The 11,277-nt window shown below is 41.9% G+C and overlaps 1 protein-coding gene across 1 annotated transcript in view; it reads left to right on the plus strand.

Moving 5' to 3' along the window:
• Positions 1-8,988, plus strand: part of FOXK1 (forkhead box K1) — a 29,337-nt gene extending 20,349 nt beyond the window's left edge. The window contains 1 exon segment of the mRNA XM_026858761.1: positions 362-8,988. Within this exon segment, the coding sequence (XP_026714562.1) occupies positions 362-582 (221 nt within the window). The 3' untranslated portion in view covers positions 583-8,988.
• Positions 8,989-11,277: the final 2,289 nt, after the last annotated feature.

An 11,277-nucleotide genomic window follows, 5' to 3' on the forward strand; every position in this document is an offset into this window, starting at 1 on the left:
TAAGTGGCCAGACAACTACCTCTCAAAGAGGTGTGCTGTAATTTTAACGGGATTGATCCTCCCCTCCTGGAGATGATTGCTTAGCTGGCAATGCTGTATTTGTCAACGGATAGGAAGAAGGAAGTTCTACTATGAAAGGGGTTATTAGCAGTTTGGTAAACTTGTACAAAGATGAGATTGTGGGGGGAGAGGGAAAGACAAGGCTAGCAAGCCTTGCAAAATGGACTTGAAAACAGCACTTCAGTGTGTGCTAGCTATCACATTTGACTGTGGTGCTTTGTCATCTTACTTTCTGGAACAGTGAACACTTGTGCTACTTCACCACATTAATTCTCTTTCTCTCTCTTGTCCTACTTCCCAGCTCTTACAAATCCATTGCAGCTTCTTGCAGCCCAGGCCAGCTCATCCACTCCTGTTGTAGTCAGCCGGGTGTGTGAGACAGGGACCGAAGAAACAGCAGCAGCCTCTTCCAGTGAACCTGAAGTGAAAAGACCCCGGATAGAAGAGTCCAGTGGAGCCGTCGCAGCTCAAACTGGAGTCATCACATCTGCAGTGCCACAAGGACAGGCAACCAGTGAATGAAGAACCAGTGGGAGGAGCTGGAGAGATACAGGATGGGCATGGGATGGCAGGAGCCCTAAAGCAGCTTTCAGAGAAAACAAACCACAACTGTAACAGCTCAAAACATAACGGATAAAGAGTTCTCTTTAAAGTCAGATTTTTAAATGGGAGGACAACAGCTGTTAGAATCACAAGGTGCCAAAAAGAATGGAAAATCCCTCTCAAGAACCCATATCTGGAACTCTGTTCTGTCTTTACCTATGGGATATTTTTTCCTTTTTATTTTTTTTAATTCAAAAAAATACAGACAACTGATTGTATGACTGCTGGGATATTTTTTTAACTGTCTTTTCCCCTTTTGGCTCCAAGGGAATGGGATTTGCAGCTCAGCATCTAAAGGAATGTAACACAATTACAGTCTGCTCCCTGGAAAGAAAACTCCTCATTTTCTATGCCTTAATACTGTGCTTCTCAGAGCTTTGAACCATAGGACCATTTTAAAAAGGCCACCTAAGGCAATCAAATGCTGAAAGATGGATGCAGTATCTCACAACAACATTAAAGAAACATGGTACCAAGCTTAAAGAAAAAGGCAAATGATTTCGTTTTTTAAAACAGAAAAATTCTGAATATGAACGAATGTTTATTTATGTGGGGGTTCAGGAGGAAGAGCTACAGGGCTCAGCCACCTGGATTTTCAGATGCAATTTCTTTCCATTCCCTCTGAGGGAGAATAAGATGACAGAGGAACTGTATTAATTTGGTTCCTGTAAAGATATTAAAAACAAAGGGTTTTGTACCTTCAGTGATTTCTTACAATTATTCATCGCTTGCTCTGGACAACAGCCAAAGTTTCTTGATGACTGAGGATCACATGGGGAAGGGTGTCTTCAAAAGGTTCTGTGTGCATTTGATTGATCACATCCTGTGCTGGAGCACCAGGTTTTGTTCAAAATGGCACTGTAGGTAAAGACATTGCCATTGTTTCTGTGAACTTTAGAAAATATTGGCTGGTTTTCTGCACTAAAGCAGTCTGCCTTCACCTCCCGGTCATAGTGTGGTCCTCAGCTAGATGAACGATGGTTGGGAGGCCAGGGCTGGATTGGAGTCTGTCACTGGCCCTCTGCCATGACTAACAGCAAAGCTCCTGTGTTACTCTTCTGAGACGGAAGTTGAGAGCTGGAGTGAGAGGCAGCAGAGTTCATACAATGTTTAATATAAATTCTGTAAAGGGTATAGAGACCAAGGCAAAAGAGGCCTTTCAATTTCCATGTGGCAAAAGTCACTGGAGGTCTTCAAACAGGTTTTCCAAAAGGAATTTGGAGGTTTCCTTTCAGTGCCAGGCTCCCTCTCCCATCTCTCCTCCCTTGAGGACTATTTGGGTTGGCCAGTAGGAGGAGGCTTTTACTCAAATTGTATTCTAGACTCTTCATGTAGTACAAGTACATCTCAAGTAAAGCAGATCTGAGTCACTCCAGCCACATGGAACAGTGCCTTTTGACTATCAAAGAAATCAACCCCTGCATAGCCTCCAGCTAACCCCTTTGGTTTTCTGCCTGTTTGCAGTCCCCTTGGCTAATGTCTTCTGGCAGCACAGCAGAGATCTCTCAATTTAGAAAATGTTATGGCTTTGGTAATGGCAAAAGAGACTTAAGCAGGATGTGATATGTCTTTGGTAGGTTATCCCCCTATCTGTATTGATTTATTGTCAGGTTGCTGTCTTGCACAGTCTGACAGTACTATCTCAGAGCAGAGAGGCAAGCCCTCTGCAAAAAGATTTCCCCAATGTGCAGTAAATGATACTGTCAGTATGTCCGTTGGGATTAGGGGGTAAGGCACAACCATTCAATGTCTGCTGGAATCTGGGGAGGGGGAGGAAATCTGCAAGGTAACAGCTGGCATCACCTGTTCCCTTCTAGGTTTCCTTTCTCTTTGTCAAATCATACTCAACAGCCAGGTCCCACTGTTTGAATAAAACCTACCCATGTTTTATTCTCAAGCCAATTGCTTTGAGAAATATTTCTGAAAAAAAGGGAAAATTTCTTGGTCTCGTGATTTGTGGTTATTTCTGCGGTTAGAGGCACACAACATATTCAGCACAGCTAGGCTTTTGTAATTTAGGTGTCTGCCTTTAGTGACAAGTTATTAGATTGGATTTTAGTACTTTGAAATGATTTTGTGAAGGAGGATTGTTACAGACCATGAAGTAATTGAAGTGGGCCAGCCTCCAGCTGTCACTTTTCCTGTTAGGAAGGCTAGGTGTGGCACAGTGGAGAAGCACACGGATTAGCTCTGTTTGCTGTAGACTTTTCAAAGCCAGAATTTAATAAAACGGACTTCAAGGAAGAACGCACAAGTGAGAGTGCAGCATAGTTTATCTGTGATTAATCATTACTGCTGGTTTAGATTCAGGCATGCCTCTGAAACAGCCCTGAGGCTAGGGAGCTTTCCTGAAGCAGAAGAGTCTTTGGGTTTCCAGTATGTTGGGTGAGTCAATGCAAGATGAGCAACCAAAAAAATACTGTTCAGGATGTGAAGCTGCCAGAGTTTTGTGGATTTTTCATCACTGCTGCTTTTCTCTTGGAAAGGCTGAATAATTAGGCCCTAAACTTCTGTAAACTAGTCCAGCACTATAGAAATATATCAGCTGAATCACAGTGTTTTCATACACCAGGTGCTGTTTTATCAATACCTCTTGAAAATCCATCCTCAGCTTGCGTGTATAGATCCGCTGCTTCAGTATTTAGAACAGAATAACACTTTCTCACTCATCTTTTGTGGCTCACAATGCCTGCTGGTTAAAATGTGACTTGAGGATAAGCAAATATATTTGTTCACCCATCCTGCTTTGAGGTGTCTGGAACTTGTCGGTTCATCATGTCAGGAGCTTTTTGCTTTACCAGTCTGCTGCATCCCCTTCCTCCTGTAGGAAGCAGCCATGCCACTTGAAAACTTCTGTGGTATGTTTGCCTATACATTGTCTGTATTGTTCTCTGATATGAGGTAAAGTAACAGTTCTCTCTAAATCCTGTTGAGAGCTGTGGAAAAATGTGGTTCTTCATCTGGAGCACATGAGACAGACATCTTGTTTGAAGCTTCCAGACACACTCCTCAGTCTGAAAGACAGCACCTCTCTTCTTGCATATCAATCCTGATTCCCCAGGTTTTCAGTTCTGAGCGCTACAGATTAATGTGATAGTAGAATTAAGTCTTCATCTACAAAGAAAATGCCAACTTAATGGTTATATGCAGCACTCAGATTATTTTAAATTCATCGTCTAACTTGTTTTTATTGTCTAAAAGTTGCATCTCATGTCCTCAATTATATTAACTGAGGGAGGTTTGAGGGGGAAAGGAGTAGGAGGCTTCCCTCCATCTTCTCTCTGTATAACAAAGGTCAGGGCATGCTGAATATTTAACCTGCTATATCTTAGACTTGGGAGAACTTTAAAACTGAGTTCTTAATGTGTGAATTCACTTTTCACCATTACCAATTGATTATTTTTTTTTTTTTTACCTTGGGCAATGACAAAGACTAATTTTACTTTTATAGTGGTCAGTTTATAGCAACTTCTGTTGTCTCAGTTTGCGAAAGCTGAAGGCAGTTAATCTTGATTTTATTTTTTTTTATTCTACTGGAATTCCTTACTTATTATTTTGTCTTGACCTTGGCTCTTGTAATACAGGAAGTTTTTTTTACAGTGAGATCAATTTAATCTGATTTAGTGATAACACAACACAATGCTGAGCACAGAATTGAGGTTCATGATTAGCTCATATATTCTTCTCAATTCCTTTTTCTTCCCATACCATTTCCCTCCCCCATACCATTAACGCTGTCCCTTGTAGCATATCCAGTCATTTTTATCTGCTGACAGGAGCGGCACCTTGCATTAAGCTCTGCCTGAGGACTGAAGGATGAAAATACCTGTGGGATACATGGAGCTCCAGAGCAGGCTGAGAAAGGTCAATTTGGTCACCCTGTATTTAATTTTCATGCTGTGTTTTAGATGTTACTGTTGGGCACAGCTTGTTCAGGAGTGTGTTTTCAGAGACATGTTAAAGCTTTTTAAGAGGAAAGAAATAGTTAAATAACAGCTGAAACCTTCACAGTGCTTCTGCAATCACTGTCATGGTCTGGCTTCAGCTTTTGGTGGAGTAAACTTAGTTTTGCATGTTTTAGACTTGTGTACTGACTTAGAACTGTCATTCAGAGTTAAATTCCACACTTTTCCCCTTTTTCAGTAGGGAAATGCCATCAGTAAAATAAAACTTGAAGCACAGAAGGCTAGGGATCTATATCTAAGCAACTGAGAGCATCTGACCTGAGCTTTCATACAGTATGGCGTGGAACACTTTTCACTGACCACTGGGGATGTTAAATTGATGTTAGAGCTCTTCATCTGTGTTAGCAAGGACATTTCCCAATGAGATATACCGCTCTGATACATGCTAGTGTGTAAACAAACATCAAAATATAGGGTGAAAGGAGAAATGTTTCCCTGCCATACCTAGGTTTGGGGATCTTGGGTGACAAGAATTTAGTCTAGCAATAGTTCTGTACCTTTCCACAGAGGATCAAAAGCTGTTTCTTCAAGCTTATTGCATTTGAGGATTAAATTCCAACTGGTTTCCAAACTTTGCTTCTGACACTTATAGTTTATCACTGTGATAAACATAGATCACATGAAACTGCACTATTAGGGAAGATCAAATCTCTGCTTGTCTCTGCCATTGGCCAGTCATAGAAATATAGAATAACTTAGATTGGAAGAAACATTTGGAGGTCTCTTCTATAATCTCCTGCTGAGAGCAGGTCCAACGAGGTCACATTGCTGTGACCTTGTCCAACTAAGGATGTCTCCAGAGACAGAGGTTCCATGACTGTGGTCTCTGATACACTTTGGCCACCCATGAGGTGAAAACTTTCTCAGCTAATAAGAATTTCCCATGCAGCTGCATGTGTTCATTGCCTCTTGTCCTATCACATCTTCACACCTCTGAAGAGCCAAGCTCTGCATCTTCCAAATAGTTGAAGACACCAGTAAGATTTTTGCCATTTGCTTCCTTTTCTTAAGGCTGAACCAACCTGGTTGTCTACAGTCTCTTCTTATATATATCACATGCACAAGCCCCCAGGGCATCATGTGGAATTGCTGTAGAAGGTACCTTGCTGTCTTGTATTGAGAAGCCCAAAAACTAGGCACAGTAATACAGATATGACCTGAAAAATGCTGGATGGAGTTGAAGAACCCCTTTCCCTGGCCTGCTAGCTACTTTTGCAAGTACAGCCCAGTACTCTTTGATCTTTTGCTGTGAGACAAGTGTAAGTGTAAGAAATTAGTCACAACGGGGACTGGATTGCATTTATACATATGCAACCAGCTTTTCCCTCTCTTCAAAGGAAGAGTGCCAGCTTGGGTCTCAGAGCTTTTTAAACAGGAGGCAGCACTGAAGGATCCTGATCACTTTTAAAAAAATACCTGTGCTTTACCTTATCAAGTCATAGTTTCAATCCAGTGTGGAACTTGCCTTGAGTTTCTAGCCTGTTGCAAAATCCTTCAGGCTTTTTAGTCCCACTGCTAGTAAGTTGGACTAGAGCATTAAGAATGAACCTCTGAAGAAACATTACTAGCTTCATAATGTTGCCCTTGCTGCACACTGAGTTTTTGAGTTTGCAAATGCCATCCTGTAACAAATGATCTGTTTTCCCTTGCCAGCCAGTCTCTCAGGCAGCTCCTGTTTCTGCTCCCCATCACAGTTTTTCCCCTCTGTAGTTGTTTTTCAACTCCAGAGTCCTTTAATCCAGCTCCTAATTTAATGCCATTGCTTGAAGGTCTGCATCTGGTGAGAATCTGTGTGTTAGGTTGCAGTTATACAACAGACTATTCAGTCATGTAACTCTTTGTTTCCTTCTGGGTGAAAAATTATGCCAAAGCTGCTACTACTATAGCATACACTACTGTTGTAAAGTGTAGCTTACAATGGAGCCAGCTGTGCTGCAGAAAAGAGTTACACTACAAGGTTGTCTGGATTGCTGGAACTGATGGGATTGGGAAAGTGATGCCTTCTTGCTATTTGATCTACACCTGATCAGAACGTAGCTGTGACTTTGTGCTGGAGTGCCTCTCTCTGCGGCTGCCTAGTGGCTGTTTGGCTGTGATCAGGTAGATCAGCATCTCTCTCTGCGAGGTGGGTTATTTGCAGGACAGTGCATGTGTTTGTGCACAGGGGTGTGGGTATGTACAATAATCAGCAGTGGAAAGTACCTAGCTGTGATGGTGGGCTTTCTCTGTTAGGGTGTCTTTCATGGGGCAGTAATACAGCAGTGAGCATTTAACTTTGGCCTGAGCAAGACATTTTGAAAAATACTTGGTTTTCTTGGAGCACTATATTTAAATTCCAAATTTTTAATCAACTTTTAACCTTTGTATTTATATGTTCAGAAAATTCTTTTGATACCTTTTCAATTTACCAACACTGAATTAAAACTCTTCAGAATGTATGGCTGGTCCTCTCCTTACATGTCACTTTAAGCTTCAGAGCCTGAGGGTAGTTGTGCCAAGTCTACCCCATTTGCTCTCAAGATAGGAAAAAAAAAATTGACAATTCATGGGTGGCAGCTAAGGAATAAACCCTTTAAATATTTTTTTTCAGAGAATATTAAATTAGATCTGTGTAAACATAAAATTTATATTTATTAAGGTGTGTGTGTGAGTGTGTGTGTCAATATAGATATATAAATGGTCCATGACTATTTCTTTCTCTTAAAAGGTACTTTACACAGACTTTTATACAATATGTTGGTAAATTCCTGCACCAGGCACTGACTCTAAAAGAACGATGTACCTATTTTTGTAACAAATGTGAGCAGCCAGTAGAAGCAGCTTTAACTTCAGCAATTGCTTTCATTCCTCTTGCAGAGAAGAAGAGATGACTTCGTACTTGTATCTTCCTTGTGTAGGAGCCCTGCTTCTGGCTTTGCCATGCTTTCAGCAACCCCAGTCTGTGCTGCTTTTCTGGCAAGAAAATCCCCCAAATGGCACTAATGAAAGCTGGAATCCTTTTTTGTCTCAAATTATCTCTAGATGAGCTATCGGGGAGTTCTTTACAGGTTCTGCTCTGTAAGTCATGGGACCTTATTTCTAACAGGGAATATTAATGGAGGGTCCATGATCCTCCCTGTCTGTCTGTCAGGTGGCTAAGCTAACACTGGGGCACTATGAAATAGTTAGGTTTTTTCCTCTGTGGTGAGATTATTCTCCTTTTATGATGCTTTTTATCTCTTCATGGGGCATGAGGTGTGTATATATCCCCTTAAAAACAAATGCATAAGAGTTTTCCTAATGTTCCCATTCACAAGGAGCAAATTTTACTAACTGGCCAAATTTCAGTCATGGTTTAACTCCACAAGAATCACTAAATTCACAGAAGTGTGTGTTTTGATCCACTTGGGCCTTTTGAGAATTATTCTTAAAAACAGGTGATACTTGGCTTCCTAATCCTAATTGCTCTTTCAGAAGCAGAAATTCCTTTCTCTGTAAGGACCTGAGTGAATGCTTTACCAGCTTTACCATAGTGTTTACTGTCTGGTGATTGGGCTTGATACTTGAGGGGGAGGACAGGATTGGTGATAAGAAGAGTAACCAGCATAGGATCGGTGAAAGTAAACAGTTTTCCTCCTCAGCAGAAAACAGCCTTTGTGAAAACCAGACTTACCCCTAGTATTTCGTTACTACTTCATATCTGCTGCTAAGTAATGCACCTTTGCTGTGATCTAGAGCTTTCAGTCCTGCTTCTACTCCACCTCGGTTTCACTTAAAGCAGTCTGAAACAGAGCCTTCCTTAAAGCGAAGGGCAACCTTGAGAAGTGTCTGTTAGCTGGAGAATGAGAAATTGAGCAGAAAGTGAGATTTCCTTCTGTTTCACTGCCTTGCTGCTAAAAGTCTGGTGCAGAACATCCTAATGTTCTGCTGATTTATATACAGCTCTTCAGAGATGGACAGGCTGCTAAGTAGGCAAGTTGGCTCTATAGCAAATGAGTTACTGTAAACCTAAACTCGCTTTATCTCTTTCTCTCCCAAATGGGCTTGAAGTAGAGGGAACCAGAGTATTGCTGTAAGATCTTTTTGCTTTAATGGAAAACTGAGAATGTAAAAAAAATACCTGTAATGTTACAGAAAATGTGGCTTTAAAATACAGAAGTCTTACAAGGCTGTATGTTTTCCTGGGTTCTAGACATACCATTTATACTGCGATGAGACTGGCCTTGTCCAGCCTACCAGCCAACCTCTGTGTAGCCAAAAAGAGCCTTTTAAGAGCCTGTAGCTATCCAAAGGACTGTTAAAAGCTGTCTAGAGATAAATCAAAAGATGTGAGCAATGGATGGTAAAGCTGGAAATCCAGATCCAACTCTGAATATTTGCTAATCTCCCCCTGTTCTACTGATAAGCATTCCCACTGAGTCCTTAGGGGAAGGCTGCGATGAGATGAGGATGTAAAATACCTCAGTGGCTTGACAGAAGTGTTCTGCTACAGAGATGGGGGGAGCCTTACCCCTTTCACCTGGATTTGGCACTTAAGTTAAGGATGGGGATGGATGGGGGAACTAAAGCCATGCTTGTGTTTCAGTTCCTGGTGTTGCCTGTACAAGACACCTCCAGCCAGATGTCTTGGTGTTCATGTTTGAGGTTTTTTTACAGCTGATATCAAAAGTATTTTTTGTGACTTGTTTTCATTACCAGTGCTTTTTTAAAAGCAGATGTGTATCCCAAGGGGGAAAGCTCCATCTGGGGCAGTGGATGTAAAGCTCTCACCTTTATCCGGCCATGTTGCAGCACTGCTCCTGTGAGATGCTTAACTGCACAGCCAGGCCATGGCTCCCACAAGGGGTGGGAGAGTGTCCTGGTTGTGCTGAGGCTGCTGCTCACCAGAGGAGATGGCAAGTACAAGCATCTGAGGAGCAGGACCTGCATTTCCACATCAAATGGGATACAGTGGTTTTGTTTTTCTTAATATGGAGCCATACATTTTTTAAGTAATTTGAGATCTGAATGTGATTTCTAATGTATCATGAACGTTAATATTTTAAAGCTATAACAAAGTTTTAAATTTCTACTATTTTTTTCATTTATTTTAACTGTTCTGTTACCTTAATTTGATGTATGTGGTTGGAGAATGTTGCTTCTCCTCTTAGCATTTGTTTCTATAACCAGAAATAAAATTATATATGAAAGAGAAAATGCCCTGGAATTGCTTGCTGCTTTTGAGTGACACTTGCATCCTTCCAGTGTGGTATTGTAACAGGGATAAGATTCCTGCAGCAGTTTGTTGTATCTACCCCTTCTCACAGTGTGAGGGGAGTGATTTAGTATTTTTCTTGTTTTATTATTTTCATTAAATGTTGTAGAGGGGAGTACATGTCTGAACACCTTGCACTGCTTTATAGCTCACAGATATCCTGCTTCTGATACCTCGTGAAGTTATTTGGGAAGCTGTTAACTCGCGGCAGAGTGAACATATGTGTATGTGTGTGTTTGAGATCATTATGTTTCCCCTGGGGATTATAAACTATTCCTCTAGCTCTAGCTTTCATTTTGTCATGAAGTGAAACATTGGTGTTCTGGAAGATAAACTGGTTCATTGTTTTTCCTTGTAATTTATTTTCATTTAAGAATGAGGTCAGAAAATAGTTCTGTACCTACTTTACCTCTCTTGTCCTTCTAATGGAGCTACAATTTAAGTTCGGCATTTATTTTGACTAAAAGTCACTATGAGCTCAAAAATTGAATAGGAATATCTTTTTAAGGCTTCAGTTGATATAAAGTAGCTGTATTTGGCTAATGTTTAAAATAACATTGTACACAGCATAGCAAAGACATTCATCCAGAGCCCTTCTTTTTTTTTTTTTTTCTCTTAAAATTGTCATATCTTTAGCTCCCCATGTGCATCGGGCACGTGTTCTAATGCAGCTAGAGGAGAGGGTGTGCAGGGAAAAATCTGAATGCTCATGCTTGCCCCCCCTCTGTGTGCCAACCTGCTGCTGCCTGCAGTAGCTCTGACTGTTAATAGCTTGGGGTGACGGATGCTGCTGTGTCTTCGTTTTCAGAGGGCAAAAGGGAGCTGAGGCTCTGCTGGGTAATTGCTGAGGCATGCTGTTAAGGAACTTTAATGCCAGGGGAGCAGAGGGCAGAGAGGTACCAAAGCTTCCTTCCCTGATGCCACAGGGTGATGCCACCCCACAGGGTGATGCACAGCAGGGCCTTGAGAGCATCAGCCTTACTGGCAGTCAGAGGGATGTTTCTAATGAGGAAAGGCAAATGCCATTTCAACCTCTGGGAAGCTCTGAAGACCACCTCCCGAGCAGCCCTTTTTGGAAAGCTTGGTTGGTTGTTTGTTTTTTTTTATCAGGTTGCAGGAAAGGTTAATATGGCATCTTTTATTGTCATGCTCCTAAAACTCCAAACTCGGCTCTGCCACGCAGGGATGTTGCCTGTAGGTTTGTCCCGAGAGCTGCTCTGTGCGATGGCCTCGGAGCCAAGCTTCACCTCGGGCTCTTGAGGTGGTGAATTATAGCAGCAACACCTCCAAATAATCAGTGAGCAGCCCCAAGAGAGGATTTTGCCGTTACCCCTCTGGGGGTAGGATCCGGCCCGCTATCCCCCGGCCGGCGCCCCCGGAACCTTCGCTCCAGGCGGAACCTTCCGGCAGCGGCAG

The sequence above is a fragment of the Athene cunicularia genome, assembly GCF_003259725.1.
Source record: "Athene cunicularia isolate RWA chromosome 14 unlocalized genomic scaffold, athCun1 chr14_part1, whole genome shotgun sequence".
Classification (NCBI taxonomy): Eukaryota; Metazoa; Chordata; class Aves; order Strigiformes; family Strigidae; genus Athene; species Athene cunicularia.